At 39.0% G+C, this 26947-nt stretch overlaps 1 protein-coding gene across 4 annotated transcripts in view; it reads left to right on the top strand.

Moving 5' to 3' along the window:
* The first annotated feature begins 1550 nt into the window (after positions 1 to 1550).
* The window catches only part of TASOR (transcription activation suppressor), a 75874-nt gene continuing 50477 nt past the window's right edge, over positions 1551 to 26947 (top strand). For 2 of the 4 annotated variants that reach the window (XR_004426019.1, XR_004426018.1), the window contains exons 1-10: positions 1551 to 1996; positions 8204 to 8349; positions 8872 to 8964; positions 11049 to 11121; positions 12687 to 12778; positions 13569 to 13727; positions 14089 to 14216; positions 19635 to 19666; positions 25582 to 25687; positions 25943 to 26043. Coding sequence is in view for 1 of the 4 variants with exons in the window: in XM_033140947.1 (XP_032996838.1) it covers positions 1666 to 1996; positions 8204 to 8349; positions 8872 to 8964; positions 11049 to 11121; positions 12687 to 12778; positions 13569 to 13727; positions 14089 to 14216; positions 19635 to 19666; positions 25582 to 25687; positions 25943 to 26043 (1261 nt within the window). In the remaining 3 variants the exon portion in view is untranslated. The remainder of the gene's footprint in view (positions 1997 to 8203; positions 8350 to 8871; positions 8965 to 11048; positions 11122 to 12686; positions 12779 to 13568; positions 13728 to 14088; positions 14217 to 19634; positions 19667 to 25581; positions 25688 to 25942; positions 26044 to 26947) is intronic. The other 2 variants (XR_004426017.1, XM_033140947.1) reach the window with 2 other exon arrangements.

The following is a 26947-nucleotide window of genomic DNA, read 5'->3' as shown; positions in this document are numbered from 1 at the left end:
GGGGTAAAAAGTGCAAGGGACTTCATACAAGTCAACAAAGGACAAGACTCCTGCCTTCAACCATCCAGCCTAACTGTTGGTTTGGGCCCAGGCCCAGGAGAGGTGCTGAGGGAGCAGTGGAATTATAATTACCTTTAGGCATTTGGGAACTAGAAATCCAGTAAGTGGAAATGAACAAAAAATGCACTCCAAATGAATGAATGAATGAATGTTTTGTTAAGTAAGATATGTAGTATCTAAAAGCCCGCTGGGACAGGGGATTAGAGCTCAAAACATTTTTTAAAAATTATTTTAAAAAAATTCAACAGTGCATCTTGATTTGTAAAAATATAAATTTGAAGCTATGTTTTTAGGATGTTTTTATTTCATTCTCCTACTATAATTATTTCAAGAAATATTTAAAAAATTATTTCCAGTAGCACCTTAGAGACCAATCCAGGTGGCACTGTGGGTTAAACCACAGAGTCTAGGGCTTGCCGATCGGAAGGTCGGTGGTTCGAATCCCTGCCACGGGGTGAGCTCCCGTTGCTCGATCCCAGCTCCTGCCCACCTAGCAGTTCGAAAGCACGTCAAAGTGCAAGTAGATAAATAGGGACCACTCTTGCGGGAAGGTAAATGGCGTTTCCATGTGTTTCTGGTTTGCCAGAAGCAGCTTTGTCATGCTGGCCACATGACCCGGAAGCTGTCTGAGGACAAACGCCGGCTCCCTCGGCCTATAGAGCGAGATGAGCGCCGCAACCCGAGTCGAACACAACCGGACCTAATGGTCAGGGGTCCCTTTACCTTTTACCTAAGTTTGTTCTTGCTATGAGCTTTCGTGTGCATGCACTTCTTCAGATACCTGGTACTTGGTATCTGAAGAAGTGTGCATGCACACGAAAGCTCATACCAAGAACAAACTTAGTTGGTCTCTAAGGTGCTACTGGAAAGAATTTTTTTATTTTGTTTTGACTATGGCAGACCAACACGGCTACCCACCTGTAACTGGAACTTCAAGAAATATTGGGAAAAAATAAAAAGGGAGGCATAGTCTAAAAGCATGGGAACAACTACTTTGAGAGATATATTTTGTATGCAGTGCAGATCTTCCTGAGCATTTTGATAAGCTTTACATTTGTAGCAATTTGCTTGAGGAGAAAACATGTTTTACTCTAGGCTAGGGAGCTGAACCAGCAGAGCAAAAGCACATCCCTTGTGTCTTCTTTTCCCTTCTGCAGGAAAAGGGCTGTGTGTAAGGAAAAATCGGAATGCCACCAATATTTCCTGTTACAGTTCTTAATAATAAGCACAGAAAAGCAAAACTTAATTGGCAAGGGCGCCTCGAAAGATGCCTGAGCGCTCCCTCTCAACACACTCCTTGGAGGCCCTTCAGCCATTTTCGCAGCAAGCCCACAGCCGGGCTTCCGCGCATTTATAAGCGGCGGCGCTGCGCACCGGTTGGCTGCAAGTGAAGGGGAACAAGCTCCTCCTCTTTCTTGACGCCCCACCGCCATGTTAGAACGAAAGGGAGGGAGAGAGGAAGGAGGAGTGTCTGTGCTTTGTATGGGGAGGGGGCGGCGTCGTTGGCGTCGTGCATGGCTTTGAGGAAGGGGCGGCTCATCGGCGGGACAAAGATCGCCAGCGCGGTGTAGCGGTGCGGGCGGCTTGCTGTCGGAGGCCGCGGCCATGAGCGGCGGCGGCGAGCGAGTGCCAGAGCAGCCTCAGCGGGCGGAGAACAGCAGCGGCCTCTTCGGCGGGGAGAACCGAGCTGCAGCCGCGGCCGTCGACGCGGAGAACTCCACACAAAATGGCGGCCGCCCTGAGAGGAGCAGGAGCGACGAGGAGGCGCAGTTCGGGGCCGCCGGCGAGGGCAAGGGATCCCCGCGCGGGGACCACCACAAGGGCAGCGGCCCCGAGCAGCAGCCCAAGTATAGCGATGGGCTCCCCAGAGCCCCCGAAGACAACATGCCCCTTAAGAAAAACTTTCAGATCCCCAGGAAGAGCAAAGAAAAGAAAGGTGGTTCCCTCGCATCGCATCCCTCTTCCCCCCCAACCCTCCCTCCAGCCCCAAATCCTCCCTTCTCCCGCTTCTCGCTTCACGTAGCCACATTCGCTACACAGCTGAATGCGAGGAGCCTCTCGCGGGCGCTTAAGGTGGTTGGCGCGGATGAGAGAACCTTATTCTCCCCTTCCGAAGCTGCAGGCTGGGGGGGGGGGAAGAGAGGCGTTTGGAAAACAACACCTCCTGTCAACCCCCCCCCCCAAAAAAAACCCGTTTGGTTTGAGATGGCCGCTTTAGGATAGGCTAGATACGGGTGTGGGTTTTTTTGGGGGGGGGGGTTGTTGTGGTGGTGGTGCAGGCTAAGTGTGGGCATCATCCGCGCCAGCTCGCAGAGAAGATGGTTCTCTGGAAGGGCGCGCGGGTAAATGGCTCGCCGACTTTAGCGCTCTCTGCGGCAGAGAAGAGAGGCATCATCCCTCCTGCAGGGTAGGCTGGCGTGTGGCCGCGTTGGGGCGCGCTCACTTGGGCGAACTTCTCTTTTTCCGCCCCTGATGGAATCCGTATATACCGCCCCCGCGTTGTAGGAGGGAAGCGGATGCCAGCACCTCGTGCCCTGGCGAGGAAGCGCTGTTGCTGCTTCGCTAGTTCCCTTGCTTCGACTGATCTTCTATACAGTATATGCAGCATCTTAACTTTTGCCTTTTGTGCATCCTTCTTGTTTCTCTTCCCCTAGCTTTTCATTAATGAACCTGCTTTGAATCCTTTCCTCCAAAAATCCTCGCATTCTTTTAATCTCCATAAAAGAAATGAGGGGGTGAACTGCTTTTCAAGAGGCTGCCATTAGTGTACTTCATGCTTTTCATCCTTCAAGAAGACTTTAACTTGAACAATGCAAATATAAAACATATTTTGTAACAATAAAGTCAAGGAAGGTTGGTTTGGCCCCTTCCTGAAGGTTACAGCTATAGTCTGCAGTTGATGACTCAAGCATCCTAGAAGGTTGAAGAACTTTCCTAATTAGATGGCGCATAGCCTAGATTTGTCTAAACGTGATCAAAAGAATACTACATAGACCCAAGCCAATGAGCAGTGTCCGAAATGTTCTTATGAGCATTTCTAGGATACAGTGTGAACCAAAAATGTTAAGTTAGAAGAGATGCAGCTGCTGCCAAAGTATCTGGTTCTAGGCCTTTGTTGCATGCATGTTTTTAATAGGATGTAAAGTAATACATTAACTACTAGGTTCCTAAAGATAGCTTTAACATGGCAGCCTGTGTGTGATGGACTCACATGCCCTTGTAATGCATTACACACTGTTGCATGTGGTACGCCAACCTTTAAAATGTTTTCTTGGGGATGCAATGAGTAGCTCCAGGAAGAGAGGGAATGTTTGTTTGTTTATTACATTTATATCCCACTCTTCAAGGAGCCCATAGTGACAAATTCAAATTCAAATTTTATTGCGGCTATAAGCCCATAAAAACATAAAATATGTAATATGACATATATGGTTCTTCTCCCCTTTTTACCCTCACAGCAACCCTGTGAAGTAGGTTAGGCTGAGACAGTGACTGGCCTATGGTCACCTTGTGAGCTTCTTAGCTCAGTGGAAATTTGAACTTTGGCTTCTGTGGTCCTACACTGACTCCATGCCTCACAGTGGTAAATTCTGTCTAAATTTACTCATGAATTTATTGCTGCTCATTTTGGAACTTGCTAGTGCAGTTACAATTCTTAAGGAGCCTCTTGCAAATCATTCCGATTGTTCTGCATTGCTCCAGGAATTCTGAATGATCTCTTTGAGCACTCTTATTCTCTTCAGTCCATGATAGCTGAATAGTTACTGTGTATAAGGTGCTGTTATTTCAGTCCTGACCATGTGTGAACACAATATTGATATACTTACTGGAAGCCAAGGTGTTCCACATACTTAATTAAGATGGAATTTTAAAATCTTAATTTAACCTGAAAAATAGAAGAAATTCCTGCTCTGGGTATCATCTTATACAGCAGCACCAGCTTAATAAACAAGAGGTGGAACATGATATCGTGGGAACCATACTGTCCAGAGAATTGTAGAAAACATTTGACTCAAAAAGAGCAAAGCAATGAAGGAACTAATAGAAGGATTATGTAATTAGCCTTTTCCCGAGATTATTTGTGGCGAGTCATAATTCCATGGAGACTTTCTTACTACTAATTGAAAGAGATCTCCCCCCCCCCAGGAATGAACTAGAGAACAGACATGAAAGAGTTGAAATATGAGGGCCTTCTTAATCTGAAAGTTGACATATTAGATCATTTTAACATAATTACCCTTTACCAAGTTTCATATATTGACCACTTTTTTTCAGAAGTGCTATCTCAAATTTATTGGTCAAATCTCAGGTTGAGATCTTCCAGTACTTGGTACTTAAACCTATTTCCTCCCCCCCCCCCTTTGAGTTTGGAACTCTTGTAGCAGTTCTATGCTGTCTACTTTAAGGAAATCAAATTATTAAAACACTTCTAGCAGTACTATATGTGCAGGGAGGATTTTTCAAGAGGTTGCAGCAATTATTTAGAATTCTATTTTCTAGATTTGGGAACTAGCTTAACAATACTGTCTGTGAAGGAAATATAAAGGTTTGAATAGTATTATAATTTACAGATGAAGTAAAACTCTTGGTCTCAGTATAGAAACTACTGAAGCAGAAGTCTTATTAGTCCCATAGCACAGTGATGGAGCACTTTGTATGCAGAAAGTTCCAGGTTCAATTTACAAGTTTTTTTTTGGGTGGTGGATCAGGTAGTTTTGAGGCACAGCAGTTCTGCTTGTTGTCGTTCAGTTGTGTCCGACTCTTCGTGACGCCATGGACCAGAGCACGCCAGGCACCCCTATCCTCCACTGCCTCCTGCAGTTTGGCCAAACTCATGCCAGTCGCTTCGAGAACACTGTCCAACCATCTCATCTTCTGTTGTCCCCTTCTCCTTGTGCTCTCCATCTTTCCCAACATCAGAGTCTTTTCCAGGAAGTCTTCTCTTCTCATGAGGCGGCCAAAGTACTGCTAGTTAATACCAGATGATACTGAGTTAGATGAACAAAGATCCTGACTTGGTATAAGGAAGCTTCCTGTGTACAGTACTAATATGGTTCATATGGCCGAATGGAATATAACAAGCAAGGTTTTTGCATAAAATATAGGTGAACTGAAAAGTAGGAGAGTCCTGATGGAATTCTATAGTTGCTATTCAGGTCCTATTCTTTCTGCTTGGTTGTAACAAAATCGAAAATTCTTTCTAGTAGCACCTGTGCTACTAGAAAGAATTTTCGATTTTGTTTTGACTATGGCAGACCAACACGGCTACCCACCTGCTTGGTTGTAGTCTATATTTCTTGAGACTGGGTCTAATTCCTGGTCTGTGTTGTCTTTCTGGTTCATACGGCACATTTTCTGTATTCATTCATATAGGGCAGGGGTGGCCAACTCCCAAGAGACTGCGATCTACTCACAGAGTTAAAAACTGGCAGTGATCTACTCCCTTTTGGGGGGTTCAGGTCAAAGTTGTTGAGTTTTTTCAGGGAGGAGGTAAAATGTTGAGTTTTTTTAGGGGAGCCACAGTTGTTCAGCTCCTTTGGGGGGAGCCAATGATCTACCAGTGATCTACCGCAGACGTCCAGTGATCTACCGGTAGATCACGATCTACCTGTTGGACGTGCCTGATATAGGGCAAAACCATATATAAAGTCACTGAGCTCCATTATATTGGTGCCTGTCTTCCCTTTGTAAGAAGTAGTCTATTTCAGTGAAGATTGATTTTTTTTTAAAATGACTACACTTTTAAATAAAAGCCAGCACATTACTTTCTGCTACAAGTTCCTAATGGGTTGCAGTCAACAAGGCATCCAAACTGGTAAGGCTTCTGCTAGTGGTAGTGGAATTGTCAAGAAAGCCATTTTTGTAATTTCCCCCTTCAGCAATCCTGCACTCACCCCCCCAAAAATAATAATCATGTGGCACTTTTCTCCTCCATCCTTTGAATTGCTCTACCACACTCAGTTGTGTGCATGCACACGAAAGCTCATACCAAGAACAAACTTAGTTGGTCTCTAAGGTGCTACTGGAAGGATTTTTTTATTTTATTTTATTTTATTTAGTTAAGCCAAAGTTTGGTTTAGTAGATCATTCAGACTAGGACTCATGATTATGTTCTCTGCTTATTAAGTACAGGCTGTAGGCAAAAACAAACATTGGCTACAATTTGATTTTGGTGTGGAGAGAGCTTAACTACAAGCCCTGGTTAACTCGGTACTGTGCAGGTGAACCAAAGTGAATCAGGCCAGTGCCCCATCTAATCCAGCATCCTGTTTTCACAGTGACCAACCAGATGCCTGTGGGAAACCCATAAGCAGGACATGAGTGCCCATCTGCAGATCCCAGCAACAAGTATTCATAGGCATACTGCCTCCGGCAGAGGAAGTAGAACATAGCTGCCATGACTAATAGCCATTGATAGCCTTGTTATCCATGAATTGGCCTAATCCTTTAAAGCCATCAAGCATACCTTTCGAAGTGTACTTCATTGTCTGTCAACAGACAGATGCCAACAATGACTGGCCATCACTGCCTCTTGTTGGGGTCAATTCCATAGGTTAACAAGGAACTGTGAAGAAGTTCTTTTATCTGTATTGAATCTTCCACCATCCAGCTTCATTGGATGTCCATGAGTCCTAGTGTTAAGAGATAAAGGGGGGGGGATTTTCTCTGTCCACTTTCTCCACCACACATATTTTTTTTCTTTAAACTAAAAAGTTCCAAATCCTGTAAGTGCTTCTACAGAGTCATTCCATCCAAGTGACTCAGCTTCTCTCTTGGGAGCCTCATTAAGCTAGTTTGGCTTACCATGATTGGTGGTTCAGCCCCATATCAAATTCCTAAAATCCAGGGGTGTGGAATATACTCACATGGGTACAACACCCTTGGTTATATTGCAAAAAATGAAATTTGGACACATTTTCCATTTTAAGATGCTGTAATGTCTCGTTCTCTTCCATACTTCCTTTGTGTACTGTACTATAAATCCCCTGCAACTTGCTTGAGTTCTCAGTGAATGTTTGAGAATGTGGAGAAGCAGGGATCTTTTTGCATAATTTGCAGTAGGAAGAAGCAGGGTTGATTTGATTTAAATCACTAGCCAGTAATACTTGATTTAAATCATTTTTTTAAACAGAAAGACTCATTTTAACAGAAAGGTTTCATTTTTGAAACAGTCAATTTTCAGAGTAGTTTTTACAGTTATATCAAAAATTACTGATTTGGTTATAATAAATACATAGACAAATAATTATGAAATTGTGAGCTATAATATGTTAACATTTGGACAACTTTTCTGCTGTACTTTATTGGAAGGGGAAAATAATCATTTCCTTAATAACAATTTAAACAATTTATTTTACCAAAGCAATAACATTATAGCATATGTATCCATGTTTGTTAACTGATGTGGTTAAATATTTGTTTGTTTTTAAACTTAGATTGAGTTTTAGCACACATGAACAACTTAAAACAAATCCTTATTTCCTGATGAATAACCTTTGTACTATAATGTAACTTAAATAGAAAACTACCTTTAGAAAGATTTCCCCTCCAAAACATTTTATTTTAAAAATCTGATTTAAATTTTAAAAAATTCTGACTTTTTGATTTTTGTTTAAAAAAACCATTGATTTTTATCAATCCTGGGAAGAAGTGATAATCTGTATAAGCCCTGCGGGAAATCTGTTGGCTTCCTTCTTCTCTCTCCCCTCCTCCCAGTATATGCAAAGAGACATGAAGGAAGGATAAAGGAATTTGTTTGATTTTATCTCTGTCCTATGCTTTAATGCTTTTCTTTATCTTTAAAGACTCTGACAGAGAATTGTCCTCTCTTAGATGTGCATGGTTTCATAAAATGATCTATAGGCAACTCGTGGTTTGGGCGTGTCCGAATGACATGCAGTCGCACACATGTGCATTGTGCCAAATCTGGAAGTAGTCCCAAAACTTCATAAAGACATCATGAAAAGGGGCGGGTCTGAGAGGGCTTATGATGCGTTCTCTGCTGACACATGCAGGGATATGGAACAGAACCCCTTTGCAAAATGAGGATTGCTTGCAGTAACACAATAGCATTTAATTGCAAGACACAGGGTTTAATAGCAAGACACACAGATTTTGAGATAATTGTTTTCTTTCTCTGTAGCTCTTTTTCAGCCAGTAACAGCAGGATCTCGTGAATTTAAAGAGATTGTGAACATTTTGCATTCATCATATTTGGAAAACAATTCAAAGGACAATTTCACCTACAAAATAGCCAGTTTGGTTCATAGTGAACTGTTGGAAAAGGAGGTGAGTACCCATTATTCACACATAAAATAGTACCTGAAGTACACAAAAACGTATTCGTATTAATACAAACAAAACTATGTTAAGTTCCATGGGAGGCAGGGACAAAGAGTGGGGTGAGACATATTTAATTTATTTATGGTCTTGCCTTTTGACTTTCAAAAGTGTTCCAAAGCAGTTTACATTGATAAAACGTACAAATTTATATTAAAATATATAACTGTTGCATGAGTGGCTTTGTGCTTGGGGATCCAAGCTGTTTTCTTTACACTTGTGAACCTTATGCCTGTTACGTCTGTGGTTGCCCACTGTATTTTGCACAGCTCCTTGTCATTCTACCATGTATAAATAAACAATTTATATATAAACTGTGCATTCAATATTTAGTTCACAGTTTTTGACTTTTCTGGTTACTTTGTTTACCTTTCTGTAGAATTCAGATTTTTGAAATCCTACATCGTACAAAGGCATTAAATTATAATGTATGCTAGCTTCTGTTGCTATTAGAATTTTGTCTTTTGAAAGTTCATAGAGAAACGAAGAGAATTGAAACAAGATGGCCGATCAGAAAAAGAGCTAGAGGAAACATTTGCGTTTCTAAAGGTTGACCGTAACATGGTAAGAATTTTTATTTCTTTTAAAAAGCTATTGAAGCATAATGATGCTGAAGGAGACAGAGTTTGCAACTGTCCTAATAATGCAAGGATGTATGCTTGCTCAATGGAACTTCTCCTCTTTTCTTTCCCTGTACCTGCCCTGTCTCCTGGCAAGGATATGTTTTGGAGGGTTTGGAGAATCCCCAGAACAGGGCTGAGGCTGTGTCCAGTGGAAGGAAAACAAAGGAAAATTCCATAGTCTGACTGGGAGACTTACTTGGATACAACCCATGTTTTGTGGGGGAAACCTTCCAGCTGACATTATTATGCTTCTGTTTAATTGTGAAATGTACATAATGGACTGCCTAGATCTAGGTCCTAGATTGATTACCCTTGAGAAGTCATACTGCTTGATTGTCTCCCAACAATTGACTGTACAACCAATTGAACAGTATGGAAGAAGTTTATTTTTGGTTTACTTCATAGTAGGAAAATGTGCTACTAGAAATAGTTGACTAGTGTGTTGTGCAGAGTGAGTATGCTAAACCTGAGTATTTGAAAGCTGTGCTTGGCTATGAATTAAATGATGGTTACACAGTGGAAATTACCTTCTTAGAGAGGGTGGAATATGGATAGTTCAGATTAATACTTTAGAGCAAAAGATGATAGTATGATATTTGGTGGAACGATTGAATGATAAAGTCCTTCCAAGTAAAATGGTGTGTATGTATTTCTGTGTGTGTGTTTACATATATATAGAAAGAAATTATTGTTATTGCTATTATTTATTAAATTGGTTTACCACCCTATACCTGCAGGTTTCTGTGCAGTTCACAAGATAAAATCACAATATTAAAAACAAAAATAATAAAAAAACAAACATGACCCATTAATCCCCCCTTCCCCAACACATTTTAAAAGGCCATTGGATGTCAGTCAACCAAAGGCATGATTAAAGAGGAGCATTTTTTCCTGGCACCTAAAGGTGTATAATGATTGTAAATATCTTGATCGATTCACCAAAATGTTCATTTCCATTTTACGACAATTTTGGTAGGACAAAAAATAGTGAGAGAGCAGCTTGTTAATAACATATTGAGTATTGATGGCACAGAAATGGATGAATAGTTCTCCATCTGTGGTAAGAGTGGCTGGAAAAGATATGGAAGGTTGCAGAAATGATTAAACTCGCAAAAATATGTACAATGAAGAGAAAGCTAACAAAATATAAGATAGTTTCTGAAATAATTGGCTCTAGTGATTTTATGAATTTTTTAATGACATTGACAAATATAGAAATGTTCCACTGTGGTAAATAGTGTAATATTTTTCTAACAATGTTAACACTATAATTTTTAAAGATGTATTTATTTAATATTCTTCTATGATGTAGAATTTATATTAAACTTCAGTGCTTTGATATTATAATTGTCGGGTAATTATGTAATTATGTAGATAACATTTAGGAAATGTGTGTGTTATAAATAGTGGGTGGAGGTATAAATATATAATTAAAGAGGTATAATTGTATATAGTTTAAAGTTGTCTGCTTTTTCTTCTAAATATTTTAATTATAACTGCATACAACAGGTTTTTGCTGTGGAAACTATACTGTTGGCTACTAATTAAATTGACCTGGATACCACTTTTAAAACAGTGTTGCTATTAACAACTTCTGATCTCCCTGCTATCATCAGGTCCCATGCAGGGGTCCACAAATTTTGGTGGGCCTTGGTGGCCAACCCAAAAATGTGGTTCCTAGAGTTTGAGTTGCTGCATTTCCAAGTTTGGATTGAGGGTGAGGGATTCTATGCAAGATGAAGACAAATCCCACTCTATCTTAGAGCAGGATGAGGGCTGTTTGTTATGCACTTCGCATTCAAGTGTTTGTCAGCAAACAGTGAAAGCCCCGATACCTTTGCTCTCTGAGCATTTGGAATGTTTGTGAGCATTATGTGCCATTGCACAAGCTTATCTAATCAGTGTCAGAAGCATCACCATCAAAATGCATAGTGTAAGATTAGCATTTAATTGAAGTTTGACCAATATTGTTGATATTTATTGCCAAGCCTGTGCTCTAATATTGCCAACAATGCTTATTTTTAGGTGGAAAACATCTGTGAAAATGGCTTGCTGGTGGGCCATTCCAAGTTGACAGTTCTTGGCAACTCTTCCCTAGGTAAAAAGCATTTTTCATTTTCATGGAATTTATGCCTTAAAGAATAGTAGAGATATTCAGATGAGTGTTGATTCATGGGTCAGGATTCAATTAAGTTGTTTACAAGGAATGAGGTCTACCTGTGTAACAAAACTTTCATCCCACATGCTCCTCGTACCCTCTAAATCTGTTCTTGAGTATGAGGCGGATCCCTAGAATAGAGTGAAGGGGTGCATGAGGAGAAGAGGGGAAAGTTTTGATTCAAGCAGACCTCAATCTGAATACACTTACCCTACTTAGCTCTATGTTGAATCCACCCATAATTTCTAACCAGTATGTGAAGTCCAGCTTCAACTCCCAACAACTATGCTGGAAGTTGTTTTGGCACTCTCTCACACTCTTCGAGTGTCCTGCAGCCCTTCAGGAAGTACATTGGACTGAAGGAATGGGCAAAAATAGTTTCCTGCTTTGATGAGTGGGGACAGCCCATATGCAGAGATTGGCACTTGGGAACTCCAGATCCAAGCCAATATCTCAATATAAATATAAGGGTCATTCCACATCGAATCAACGCGAAAAACAAGGGTTTTGTCACCCACTATCAGATTTTTATGAAACTTGCTGTACATCCTTCCCTTATGGTTGAAAGAAACCCCCTTAAATTTTTTCTCCTCTATCCCAAATGATGTACTCATATTTTAAAATGTCTAATCTTTTTAATTTTTAATACATTTTAACATTTCTGAAATGAATAATTATTTTTAAATAATTTAAGGTTAATTTGTATATAATACTATAATACTCAATTTTTAATTTTTAATTTTTTGGAATATTTTTCTTGCTAGGTCTTATTTCCTTACATGTCAGCATTTAATGTTCTACTGACTGTAAATTCTTTTATTTTATTTTATTCCTGATAGCCAATTTTCATAACTTCAGATTCAAATATCCCAAAATTAAAACAAGTCTGCACCTTCAAAAAACCCTATAATAGTCAATGTTATTTTAATTTTTAAGATGTTCAACTTTGTTTCATTAATTTTTTCTATTACAGCTATGGATTGTAAAATCCATAGGCCTCCCCCTTGTCTATTACCCCCACAGGTTGCCCCAATCTCTTTTAAAGAAGGGGGCAGGTACTTCACAAAGCTACTTCCTCTCTCACCTGGCTGCTTTTTGTTATGCTAGAGCTGGTGTGGCCACCTTTTGGCAACACGGCGACAACATTACATTTCTATGTATATAGGAAGATACAATTTTAAAACTCTTGTTGGGCTTCTAAAACATATAGATTACTTTTTGTGTTTGCTGTAACAATAGACCACACAGAATTCTCAATCTTTTTTTAAGGTTCTAAAGGTTATGAAAATAACTTTTATCCTCTGAGATGGTTAAATATTTGCACTTCCGTTTGATGTGCATTAGTTTTGTCCTTTCAGATAGAAATGGTTTCAGTTGTTTAATGGAAAGTTAAAATAAGATCTGGAAAATACATTTTATGGTAATAGGCATTCTCTTGTGCATCACTAGGAAACTCCATAAATGTTGAACCTTACCTTGTCATTTGTTCTTTTCACATTCTCCAGGTGTATATCTTTCTAGGTATGCTGATTTATTGCAAGCTAATCCTCTGGAGGCTAGAGCAGTGGGTGATATTATTATTTTTAAAGTAATAAAAGTAAGTTTAAGCTATTTTTCAATTCACTCACAGTTCATTAACGTTGTATGCCCTTTTCTTAAATTATTCCCAAGGATGTATTTTATAATTGTAATCATTTTATTTGTGCTTATGTTTGTATTTTCTGTTCCTGTATCTGCTCTGGGATCTTATGGTATGGGCAAGTGAAAAAATCTTTCGAAATAAGTAAAATGTAATACAGTGGTGCCCTGCTAGACGAAAATAATTTGTTCTACGAATCTCTTCGTCTAGCGGTTTTTTCGTCTAGCGAAGCAGCAATGCAAGCTGCGGTTTTTGCTAGACGAATTTTTTTTTTCGTTTTGCGAGGCAGCCCCATAGACAATTTCGTCTTGCAGGGCAGCCTTCTGCTAGACGAATGCCTTCGTCTAGCGAGTTTTTCGTCTAGCGAGGCATTCGTCTAGCGGGGCACCACTGTAGTATGTTTCTTAATACAGCAATTTCCTGACATGAAGCAATTCAAATAGACCATTTTCTGTATAAATCAGAGCCATTCCTTATGTTGCAGTATTTAAATTTAATTTTTTTAAAAAAAGAAGTTGCAAAAGTCATTTTCAGAACTGAAAAGAGTGTGTGGTTTGTTGATGGAAGTAATGGCAATTGCAGATTTTTCAAATGACTATCAACATTTAGAGTAGCTGGAGTGAGTGAACAATAAATATTTGGCTTCTTTATATGTGGATTCATTGAATATAAAATGGTATGACTTCTTATGTTTGCTGTGTGCATTATACTTGACACTTTCCTGATGGGTTTTTTCTGACTCTTTTAGGGAAAAATGAAGACAGTAAGCAGTAACCTAGCAGTGAAATCAATTGAATCAACTGTTAAAAGTGGATTAGACCCTACACCAAAGCATGAATGCCATGTTTTAAAGAATGCAGACAAAATCCGTTCCCTCCTATCTTACAGAGCGTATGAGCGCACACAGGTAAGAGAATGACACGTTATATGAACATAGCTGCATACAAATATTTATGTGCTTGCTGTCAGGTTTGTAGTTCTTATGAAACAACTCCAGTATAATCCTTTCCAGTATACAGGCTGTTACAGGTCAGATGCTGCCTAACATTTTGAATTTGTTTTGTAGAGATTTGTCTTGAAAGTTGACTTTTAATCACAACTATAATAACTTGTTCATGATGCTAATAAGTTTCAGCATTACTAGTGTTATACCAGTTTAATTACAAAGTTCAAATGAAGAGTTTGAAATCTACTATAAAATAAATTCAGCAAGCATCTCTTATCTTTCGTAATATGCAAACTTGAGTTTCTTTTGAATTTGTTTCCAGTATTATTTCTATGAATATTACTTTGATGAGATCAGACCAAGACTGAGACCAAGGCATGTGTGTCCATATGCTGCTGTATCATTTTCTCACAGTGATGAAAAGGTACCAAAGTATTTGCCACCGCCAAGGTAAAAAGGTTTTTCACACATTTCTTAAAAAGTAGTATCTAATGTGAAAGGCTTTAATTCTTAAAAGTGTTAACATTTTCGGCTTGCTACTACTTGCTGGTCTTGGTACATGGTTGCAGCTTTTGATGAAGAATTGAAAATGGTAGTGTCTTACTCAAGCTGTACAAATGGTGTTTTTTTAAAAAATGTGTAGTATTTTTATCCTGCTTGTCAGCTGTAAAGAGCCAGATAGTAAAATAGTCCTTGTTCTCAGGCTTACGACCTAAAATACATGACACAAAAGGAAAACGGATAAAAGGGAAGAGAAAAACAAGCCAAGTCAGGCACCAGTTCTAAAAGTTACCTATTAGTTCTTACAGTGACCAGCCTGAGTAGAAACAAGGCAGGGAGAGGAGAAATCAGAGCTGGCCTCTTGCAGATACAATGGGATGTTAGCTTGTGATTGGTCTGGCCTATATTTTTTAACACCCTTTCATCCATAAGGTCTATTCTGTAGACAAATATTTCATTTTTAACAGTTTGATCATCAGATTTCAATTTGTAAGTGAATTTGCTTTTTTTGGTAAATGGGCTTCAAATAATCTGCATTTCAGTAATCACTTCAGTATATTATATGTAACACGAGGCTGCAGCAATCTTATTCTTTCAAGATTTCTAGTGTGGCACATTGTCATGCCTAGGTTCAGATATTGGCCTTGGTGTCTAATCTGTTACATAAGAATAGTAAATTGCTTGCTTATTTCATGTAATGTTTGTTACAGGTAAAATAAAGTTTCTAGACAATTTCACGTGCTTGGCTTTAAGCACTGGAATGCTGCTTCATAGTAATGAATTCTGTATGTCTCTGGCAACAGAATAGCTCCAGGGACTCCTTCACAATTGCTCTGCCACCAGCAAGTCCATGCATCTTATTCACGTCTGTGAGAAAGTATAAAGGAACTGCAGTTTATTGTTGTTGAGATGACTTGGCTTAGATGCCAATGAACTTTGGGTCATGGAGGTGCAGATTTTGTCACCACTTAACAGTGGTGAGAGCACAGCTTTTCCTGCAAAAATAATGGAAGCCATTTCTTTTTAAGGAAGAAAGTAAATAATAATGTGTGTTGTATCTGAAGAAGTGTGCATGCACACGAAAGCTCATACCAAGAACAAACTCAGTTGGTCTCTAAGGTGCTACTGGAAAGAATTTCCTATTTTGTTTCCAATGTGTGTTGGGTTAAGCAAAACAAACATCAAGATTCCAGCAAGTTAAAGTACTCCTTGAAAAGCTAATTTCTTAAAGTTTAGCAGACCAGAGAGTGGACAAAAAATAGAGCCTAAGCTAACCAGTCTAAAGCTATTTGTGACTCCTTGAGAACTGCAGTTCTCTTTTCTCTTAATTTTTTTCTTTTCTCTTAATTTTTTTAGTTTTGCACCTTGTTGGATAAAATATCCTTTTGCTACTGCCTTTCCTGCATCCCATACTGTTCCTATATAGATTTACTAGATGGAATTAGGAGAAAAGAAAAATTATTGTATAAATCAAAGAAAATCGAAGATAATCGAGAACTTCAAATTTTAAGAAAAGAATATGAAAACATAATTGATCAAGAAATAGGATATCAAATTCAATTCTGGAAATATAATTTTTTTGAATGGGCTAACAAACCTGGGAAAATCCTAGCCTGGCAGATTAAAAGGAAAAAGAATGAAAGGATACTTAATAGGATTAAAGCAAAAGAAAAAATAATAGATAAATCATCAGAAATAATGAAAATATTTGAAAACTTTTATGCATCCCTTTATAAAAAAAGAGGAAATTAATGAAAAAGAGATAGAAGACTTTATAAAGAATCACAAATTACCAAAGGTATCGGAAGAAAAAATAAGACAAATAAACAAGGAAATTACCATAGCAGAAATAAAAGATATAATTCAAAAAAGGAAAAGCACCAGGCCCTGACGGGTTTCCAGCAGAATATTATAAACATTTAGAAGAGATTATTATAGTGCCCCTAACCAACTTAATGAATAACATTTTGAATAAAGGAGAAATGCCAAAAACTTGGAGGGAGGTGATAATAACATTACTGCCAAAACCCAATACGGACCTGGAGTTGGTAAGCAATTATAGACCAATAAGCCATTTGAATTGTGATTACAAGATCTTTGCAGGAGTTCTAGTAAAGAGATTAAACAAAATATCTGAAGAAATAATACATCAAAACCAGGCAGGATTTGTGAAGGGGAGACAAATAAAGGATAATATTAGAATTCTATTAAACATACTGGAATATTTAGAAAGTGATAGAGGAAAAGAGGCGGCGATTATGGCAATAGACGCCGAGAAACGTTCGATAATATTTCTTGGCAATTTATGATTAAAACCTTAGAAGAATTAGGTATTAGAGAAAAAATAAAGCAATTGGAACTATCTATCAATACCAAAAGGCCAAACTAATTATAAATGGAAAAACAACACAGGAAATACAAATAGCTAAAGGCACAAGACAGGGTTGCCCTCTGTCTCCAACATTATTCATTATAGTATTGGAAATACTACTAAGAAACATCAGAGACAATAAAGACATCAGAGGTATAGTAATAGGGAAAAAAGGTACAAAACAAGGGCATTCGCAGATGATGTAATCGTCACAACAGAGGACCCGCTAAATAGCATCCCTAAAGCATTAGAAATAATAAATGAATTCGGGAGACTGGCCGGATTCAAAATTAATTATAAAAAACAAAATATTCTAACAAGAAATATGGAACCGGAGCAGAAGGAACAATTACAATCAATAACAGGGATAGAGATAAAAAAGAAAATGAAATACTTAGGGATTCAGATGACATCTAAAAATATAGATCTATATCAAGAAAATTATGAAAAAAGTGGAAGGAGGTAAAAGTAAATTTAGCAAAGTGATCCAAATTAAAACTATCATTATTGGGAAGAATTTCTATAATTAAGATGTGCATCTTACCACAATTAATTTTTCTATTTCAATGTCTACCCATATTAGGCAAAGTGAAATGTTTTCAAGAATGGAGAAAAGATTTGTCAAAATTTGTGTGGAATGCAAAAAAACCAAGAATAAAATATAAAATAATGATAGAAAAAAGGGACAGAGGCTGGTTCGGCCTACCGGACCTGGAACTGTACCATGACGCAGCTGGATTAACATGGCTGAAAAATGGATGGAATTAAAGGATAAGGAAGTGTTAGACATTGAAGGAGCAGGATTAAGTTATGGTTGGCACAAATATTTATTACATGAAATTTTTTTTGGAAGAGTGCAATAATACCAAACTTGGAAGATTGGCAAATAAAATTATTAGGATATCAGAACTTAGCTAGAAAAATAGAAGTAAAAGGAGTGACAAATGAAGCAGTAGAAAGAGATTGGGAATCTTTTAAGAACTATATGGGAAACAAAGTGGAAAGAGCCAATCTTCTAACAAATGTATAAGTGGGTCTCAAGAGTTAAGTTAAGTAAGAAGAAAAAAAATTAGGTATACAAAAAAAAAACATAGTACAAACCGCAATAACAGGAAGGCTGGAAGCTGATATTGGGGGGGGGGCACAGATTGTCTTTTGTTTTTGTTATTTTGTTTACTGTTTTACACATAACTTTACGTATATATGTATAAATGTATTTTTATGTCTCTTTTTTGTAATTGTTTTAGAACTCAATAAAGCTTTAAACGTGAAAAAATAAAATAGAAGAACTGCAGTTCTCACCATTCCCACTTTCACACTTTGGCCTCCCACATTTTGGCATGCAACCACAAAGAGATTGGACATTGGTCAACATGACCTTTGGTTTGAATTCGTTTATCAACTGTTGCTCCAAGTGAAGCAAAGCTGAGTAGCCATGTACTGTAGTTTTTCAGGTGGCTGACAATCCCAATCTTGGTATCCTCTGGAATGTTTTTTGAGAACCTGGTGGGGTCTATTTGGCTTAGAAACCTGCAAGTTATATGAGCTGCAGTACCTAAGCCTGTGATTCAAACTCTAAATTGTTTGGCGTGTTTGCCAACATCCCTATGAGAGAGATCACAATTTTATAAATTATTGTTTAATGCTGGGCAGATTTGGCCAAGGTCCTGGATTTCAGCCTGAGTCCACTGGACTCTACATATTCTTAATTGATGTTTTCTGAAGTTTCCATATATTAGGGTTTGTTCTCTTTGCTATAGTTCTGATAAATTGTTAGAAGGCTTCAATGTCAGAAGCAATTGGCGATATTAAGGAACTGTTAAACTGCTTGGACTGGAGTAGCTACTTGCGATAGCAACCAGGTGACTGGCTATTTTTAAATTTGTGTTGTGATGAGAATGTAGCACTGTAGTTGAGGTTACAAATGGAATACATCAATTTTGACAACTACATAGATAAAAATAACTGGGCAGCAAATGGTAGTAGGCTTATAATAACATAAATGTAGGGAAAATCTAGCGGTCTCCAGTTTTTGGAGGCCTTGCTAGCCAAACATAAGTTGCCAGGTTCTTCCTACCAACTTGATGGTATCGCCTCCACCCAAAAGCAAAGAAATCACCCTGTTACCTGTTTGAAAGACACAGAGTGTTGCAACTTCACCTGATGCTCTGCAAAGTGACCCAGGTGAAGAAGTCTTCCCCACCTACTTTGTCTGCAAGAGGACAGTGGGAAGTGTGCTGGCTTCAGTCATTGTCAAGCAGCCAGGCTCAAAGTGATGCCATGAAGCAGCAGCCAGGAAGCCCGTACTGTCCTTTATTGCCCTGAAGCAGGAAAGGGGGAGTTTGCTGGGTTGACCCAGATCAAGATTTTTCAGAATCTTTGGCCACATAGCAGCCAATTGCTCCCCACTTTCCTCCCAGCTTTGGACTTGTGGAGGGGATCATGCCAGCAGTTGTAATTTGAAGCACCTCTACAGCTTAAAAGTTGGTAGGAAGGCTTGTCGCTTTCCACACTTCCAGAGGACCTGAAAATACCTGAAGCATGTTTTCTGTTGGGAGCTTGGATCAATTTGTGGTGTAACTTTTAATCAAGATCAGGCTACTAGGAACCAATCTAATATTTTGAAACTGCTGGCGTATTGATGTGTTACCTTCTGGAGGCCAGTAGTATCAAGTAAAAGGTCTCACGGGATCCTTTCAGGGCATTTCTGCCCTATGGTGGCTTTGCAGTTCTAGGGAACTGATATTTTTGTGTCCAAGCTAGGTAACATTGTACTGTCAAGAATCCTATATTCTGCAACAGATATGTAAATTGTGTACATTTATGCCTTCTCCAAGATCACTTAGCTTTAAAAGCCAGAGAGAGAGAGAAAATGTAGATAAAGAAGTATTTGGTCCATGGCTGTTCTATGTTCAAGAACATAAAGGTGCAAACTACATGTGAGGGAAAGCACTACTTCTGCTTTTTGATTTTAACTGTGTGTATTTTGCTTGTAGAACAAAGATTTCTAATGTGGATAAAAGCACTGGTAAGAATTCAATTATTAAATAGAACTGTCTTGATTTATATAAGTCCCTAGATGTGGTGCTTTGAGACTAATTCATAGCACATGGGTTGACCACAAGTAGCACCTTGAGCATCAAGGTTTCTGGCTTTATAGTTTAGTGTGAACAAGCAGTATAAGAGTATCAATTGCTCCTGCTTAGCTTCTCTCTTGGAATAAGTGGAATAAATAAGGCAGAAAGCCTTGTCTTCCCCTTAAGTCTGAGCAATGGATCCTGGTGAGTTGCTCCCTAACAAGCCACAACAACGAAGTTTGACTTGTTCCTGTGTCTTGATAAGGAGCAACACATCACAATACCTTGTTTGCATGTAATGGGGAATCAAAGCCTCCCGGTTTGTATCCTGCTGGTTCCAGGGGAGAAGTGAAGCAGCAGCAGTTGGGTAGTGTGCAGCAGAATATGTCTCACTAATGCTATGCATCACAGTAAGCCAGAAACCTGACTTTGTGGTTATGTACAAACATGGCTGTTACATGCCTAGCTTTGAAAAAATGAAATTATTTGCTAAATAAATTAAAATAACTTATGCAGATTTAGTTATCTGCATGAATTTGCTTATTTGCATAACTCAGCTGTGTGTTTATGTATGTAAATAATATGTAAAATGTGATTATATGTGAGTTTTTTCTAATATTATAAGGTTTGAAATGGTGAAACAAGAAAATGTTGAGTAGAAGACTGAAATAGAGTATTGTTTGGGTAATGGAAAACTAAAAATCAAAACAGTGTCTTCATGAAAGGAACTACAGTACTGTATTCCTTTTAGTATCAATAAATTCTACCTAATTCAGCCTTGTATTTAACAACTTACCTGATAGTCATAGGTGACTAGGAATTCTATGGAGGCAAGCGAGAATGGTGATGGAGGAGAGCTAGATTGTTCCATTTCTCTTCTGTTGACCAGTTGGATTTTTGTGTTGGCCATGGAGGAAAGTCTCTTCCTCTGCAAATGCATAGTGAGCAGAGAAGGAAGTGTTCCATTCTGCCTCCACCAGCCTGCTTGGTAGAAGTCTCTTTTTTGGGGGGGTGCCTTTTTGAGGTGTGTCATTCTTATGAAGTAAGTAAAATAAAAATCTTCTTACCACATAGCATTTTCTACCTTTGCCTTGGTCACATGTCACATGAAACCAAAACACAATTCATTGTGAATGCACAGCATGCTAGTGCATACTGCCATTTGGAGAGAAACCACAAGCCTGGGTTTGGTGGTTCAACACACCAGACACTTGCTTCTTTCTCAGTAGTCCTGTGGGGGATGAGCAGAGTGAGAATTTGCATTCACATTGAGCTATAGTTTTCTTTTTAGCAATGGTTTAAAGTGATGTGCCAACTGGCCTCTTGTGTTAATGGAATTTGATGAGAATACTGAAGACACCTTGGTTCTGATTTGGTTCAGTTAATGAATAATCATTGAACTATGAGGCATCAAACATGACTCCATTAGATTGTAGCTGTATCCTTATACTAATGACTGCAGATAGTAGATCAAGAAAGTAGATCATATTGACTATTCCACATGTGCTTTTATAGGTGATAGTTTCAGCTATACCTTTATAGAGGTTTTCTGCAACAACATTACTATACATCTTGCTGAAATGTAATCGGGTCTGAGATTCCCAATTACTGCTTTAAATTAATTCCTTGTAGGCAAGAAGAGATCTGATATATCAGGCTGGTCTGCCCTCAAGGGTTAGCTGTACTTTATATTTCTGTTATTTCATGAAGTCTGAAATGCTCAAAGTAGCTTGTCTCCTCCAGTTTTTATCTACTAGTGGATTTTAGTTTCTGGAGACTTTAAGTTCCTCCAAAAGACCCTCTCCTTCTGTTCTTTTAAGACTCCATCCTCTGTAGTATTGCTGCCTAAGTAGCTTTTGGATCTGACACAGCCCAACCAAGAATAATCTCATGTGCTGCCAGTTCAGCTCCCAAATGCTGCACTTGTCCTATTGATCATCTTCTAGGAATAATATTTTCCAGTCACTACTTATAGCTTAGCCCTTAACCATCAGTGGCACGTACTGCATTAGCTAATACAGTGGTGCCCCGCTAGACGAATGCCTCGCTAGACAAATGCCTCGCTAGACGAAGGCATTCGTCTAGCGGGAGGCTGCCCCGCAAGACAAAAAAGTCTATGGGGCTGCCTCGCAAGATGATTTTTTTCGGGGTTTTTTTTCGTCTAGCGAAAACCGCGGTTTTTTACATTGCCGCTTCGCTAGACGAAAAAACCGCTAGACGAAAATATTCGCAGAACGAATTATTTTCGTCTAGCGGGGCACCACTGTATGTTTTTAATTTAAAGTGTTGCTCACCTGCTGGAATTTTAACATGCATCGCATGTTTGTGGTATTATGAGAGCTTCCAGTTTAATGGCCTTTCTCTATCTCCCCCCCCCCAAAAAAACTTAGCAGATTCTTAACATAGTACTGTAAATGATTACCTTACTCCTAAAGGACTGGGTGTTTGGAGTGGATTTTCTGTATTGAGTAAGGAATGCACTTAGTTTTTGCTGTTGCTTAAACAGGCAGTTCACAATAATGTGAAAATACAAATAAAAACAAATAATACAACAATTGAATAAAACAGTAAGATGTCTCTGCTAATCTCAAAATGCCTGACATAATAGTGTCTCCACCTGTCTATGAATGAAAATAAGGAAAGAGCATATACATACATTCCACAACTCCTGGGCAATTGCCAGGCCCTGCTCCTGGAAGATGACAATCTTGTCTATCTAAAGGAAAGAAACTGTAGTAAGGCCTTTTGGGTCGATATTAAGGCTCTGGGGAGCTTGAGTGGAAAATAGTCCCCGAGATCCCTGGGACTTAGATTTGTATAGGGCTTTAAATAAAAAAATATGGTACCTAAAATTAAGCTTGGAAATGAAGTGTAAGCAATGCAGATGTGTCTAGGCTTGGTGTAATGTGCTCTTACCTGCACATACCTGTTGAGTAGTATTCTCCACCAGCTACATTTCCAGTCTTCTTCAGCAGTCCATAATAGAGATTGTAGCTATAGCTTACTTTGGAGCTCTCCAAAGCATTCATGCTTCTTGTTGTGACATAGCTGGACCAACTGATGTTCTTAGAATTTCCTTCTAGCCACAGCTTCAACTTGAGAATCCAGGAGCAATGTTATGGGTTTAGGAACACTCTTAGCTTACAAGTATGTTGTTCCTAAGTATGTGATCCTTTTCAAATATTAGTGTTTCTCAGGCTAACTGATCCACTGAGTCCTCTACTTGCATTTATTGTGTTCTACCTGAATTGGGTTTAGTTTTTTTTTATTCATCCAGTATACCTCTAATATCAGTGGCTCCTTTAGGAAAGCATCCACCTCACCTGGATTTGATGAAAATGAGGAAACAGAGCTAGGTGTCAGTTTACATTGGGTCTGTATTTTAGGGTTCCTTTGCTTTCAGGCGGTACATGGGTGGTGTCAAAGGGCCCCTGTTAAGCACTTGACTACTGAGCCATCCATTCCAAAGGATTTGTTTCTTAATTGTCCTTGATACGGAACTAAGAGCATTTTCGGCATTCATTGTTTTCCAGGTCTTTTATCCTATTGGCAAAGTGATATATTCTGGGCTTTCTAGGAGTTGCAAGATGCTCAAAACATGAGTGCTCATAGCAGCATTGCTAGCTAACTCATGAGAAACCATGGGTGGAATCCAACAAAGCACTAAGTCTCTTGTTCTGTCAATGCAGAGATGTATTGTGCAATGGAATGTTCCCCCCTGCCTTCTGCATTCTCCCTAAATCTGTTGTAGGGGTTGTCCCATCCTTCTGAAGCAGATTTGGAGAGTGTGTGGGATGTGCACAGGGGGACAAGTGGAAATCCTTGCACTCACAAGACACAGTAGTTGAATACTACCCCATGTAGCTAGAAGCCTTGGCAGCGGATGCCATCAGGAGGAATCTAGGTGTTCATTTATGGTGTAGTGAGCTTACTATGACCTGAAATGTAGGTCTGTTTTCTGTTCAGTGTCCTAATTGTTTGGTCCTCCAGTGGAAGCAGGATTGATCAAGAAGATGAAAATGCCTTGCGATGAGCAAGAATGAAGAATATGAATGAAGCAGAATACGTGTTCCTCCTTTGTACCTGATGACCGGAGTTTGAAAACATTCCAGGCCACTCCAGTGGGTTCTTCCATTTTAGGACCTTATTGAAGGTCAGAACAGCCCAGAAGTGTTTGGATCTAGTAGCATTTCTTTGGAGGACAGACCACTGCAGGTTCAAAAAAGGCTCTCCTCATAATGAACACCGGTCCGTTTTGAGTGGGAGACTCATTGTCAGTCAGTAACAGCTCATAAACAGGAGTCCCAAAAGAAAGAAATATAAGCTGGATGAAGACCCAAATACCTCAGAACTAAGTATCTTGACAGCTGTGTATGTGATGTAGTGCATGAAGTTCTGATGAAAGCCCATCTCTGGGAAGAATATAAAGCTCATTCTGCATCCTAAACTTCTGAGAAGAGTCACAGTGGTTAAGCTATGGTGTACAGTTCTGATTTGTGGTGGATATGAACTGCTTAATTCAGATGTCATGGCAAGCTTCAGTTACAATGAACCAGGAAGTGAATTGCAGCATGAAGGGAATTCAGAGGAACTGTCCTGTCAACCAAACCATGGTTTGATCAGTACTGTGGCAGCAGCAGAGAAAGATAGCACATGTTGGTGGACAGGCATATGAACATTGATGGAAATTTTTACAAAGCGCAAGAAGGTTGACATCTTCAAGAAAAGCTGCCTTTAGGTAGAAAATCCTCTTAGGCTTCTCCCACACAGATAATCCAACCAGGAAAGCCACTGTTCTTAAGCACCTTGAATGCCATTTCATTAAGTGGAAGGAGAGTAGTTAAACCTACATATACCATGGCATGAGCTTGGATTAGATAGTGAGTAAAAGGACAGACCACATCTGGAGGACAGACCTTGTCATCAATCTTTATTCTGTTCTCTTTACTATTCACATCTCCCCCCACAACCTTTTAAGCAATTAGGTAGTTCTGAGTAACCATACTCTTTGCTGCATGATACTGATGCTAGGGTCATATTTTTTTTTTACTTTTTCTTGCTGTTTGGCATATGGGAATAGAGCCAAACTGATACTCTTTGATGGGGTATACTTTCATCTAAAGGACTGCAACTTTATGGTAAATAACATTTCTCATCTTCATTATTTTCATCCACTGACACCCAAGCAGTGTGATTTGACTATATAATGTTTGTCAGTTCTGGAATCTGCTGTGGTATTTCAGGGGAACCTGAACCTATAAAATTTCATATTAGACTAGGAATTGTCACATGCAGAAATAGTGGTTTCTCTTCTTGAAGTCCATTACTTTCCCAGATTTGTAAATAAGTCCACAAAAGTTCTGAGTTTCTATATAAGCCATGGAGGAAAGGAAGCCTTTCTGTATAAGCCCCTCAACTGTTCGCCCTCTGCCATCCCGTTTGGTAGAAGGCCAGTAGAAAGGTTGTTTCCTGAATTTCCATACTAGCCTAGAGGAAGGGGCTTTCTCTCCTCTGTGGCAAGCATAGAAACACTTCCCCTTCCTCCCACTCATTTGCTGGGATGAAATTCTAGGTTGCCTATGGTTACCAGATGAGTTATTAAATGCAAGGCTGAGCTGTCAATTTCTTCATGTTACCAATGACACTTTTAAATTTTCATATTACTTTGGAGAAGGGACACTTGAAAATCCTTCTGCTACATCTAAAAAGAAACTTACTCAAGAAAATTTAACTTCTCTGATCATGTCTCCAAAGCCATCTCCTAATACAAGTTTTTGGGTATAAATGAATCCCATTTTAACTCATATCTTCAAAGCACCATTTTTATAAGAAGTATTACAAAGTACATTATTCTTTTTTCACATAGATAAGGAAAGCTACACCTTATGGAAAGGGCAGCTTTTAAACAGAGGGACGCTTGTATGCCATGCTGCTTTGAAATCAGAAATGCGTCCTTTGCTTCCCTGCAAACTGTAAGTATTAAACTTTGAAACACAGACCCGAAATCCTCATTTATTAGCCAAGATTATGTCAGATCTTGAAGGTCCGGGAACACTTCAGTTCTATGCATGATATGACCAGATTTTCTGTTGCTAGAAAGTGTGTTTCTATGCACACTTCCAACACTACTTCAAAAAATGATGTAAGAATTATAACCTTAGCTAAAAATGTGACCAATTGCTGCTGAGATAAAAAAACCTCCAATTTCTTTATTCTTTCATCTTTAGACCTGAAAAGCTCGATGTTGACATGGTTATGAACATTGAACACTTAAAGCATGTCTTTCCACGTGTGTTGCAGAAAGAAATATATTCAGGAGAAAGGGAAGGTAAAGTCTCTTCTAATTAAAGGAAAACATTATTTATCCACATAAGTATTGTCCCTAATGGATGCCTTTCTGCATTCTTTTTGTTGCTTGTGTCACTGGTAAACTTGGGTGATAAAGCAGTAGGGTAGATTGATAGAAAACAAGTGGCGAATACACCCAATTGAACAAAGGCTAGAACTCATTTTAGAGCTCACTCAGTGGCATTTGATGGTGGCAAATATGCAATACATTTCCATCACTACTGCATCAACACAGTGTTGTTCAAGAGAACCATTTCAAGTAGTACTGAGTCTCTGGACTTGCAGGAAGATCAGAGAACCCTTGACAGCTCACGGTTGCATTTACTAATCACTTGGCTGGTATTCATAGAATTATACAATTGTAGGGTTGGAAAGGACCACAGGGGTCATCTAGTCCACCCCTTGCAATACAGGAATCTTTTGCCCAATGTGGGGCTAGAACCTATGACCCTGACACTAAGAGTCCCATGCTCTACTGACTGAGCTATCATTCACATCTGATCCAACTTGAGGGTTGAATGCCACAGCTGCTGTAGAAGTAACAAAAGTAAGAGTCTAAATCTGTCCACATCTTAGACTGCAATACCTGAAATTCATCCAAGCAGATATTGCCAATGTTTTTGATGGGATGAGGCCTACCATGTTTTTGCTCAACCAGTGCCTGTTGCAGTTGATAACTTCTGATGGATGATTGGCTCAGTTCAGAAGATAATTCATGCCTCGTGTCAAATCTGCCTAGAGGATGCAGCTGTGCAGGCACTCCTTAAGAATCTGCTTTAGCCCAAGATAACTATGACTGGTCATGAATCTCTCTTTTGTGAGAAAATATCTTGGGATTATTGGATGAAACGGAGTATCTAAGACCTCTCTGAATCTGGATACAG

Source organism: Lacerta agilis, chromosome 2 (genome assembly GCF_009819535.1).
Source record: "Lacerta agilis isolate rLacAgi1 chromosome 2, rLacAgi1.pri, whole genome shotgun sequence".
Classification (NCBI taxonomy): Eukaryota; Metazoa; Chordata; class Lepidosauria; order Squamata; family Lacertidae; genus Lacerta; species Lacerta agilis.
This window is presented reverse-complemented; position numbering and strand designations above follow the sequence as displayed.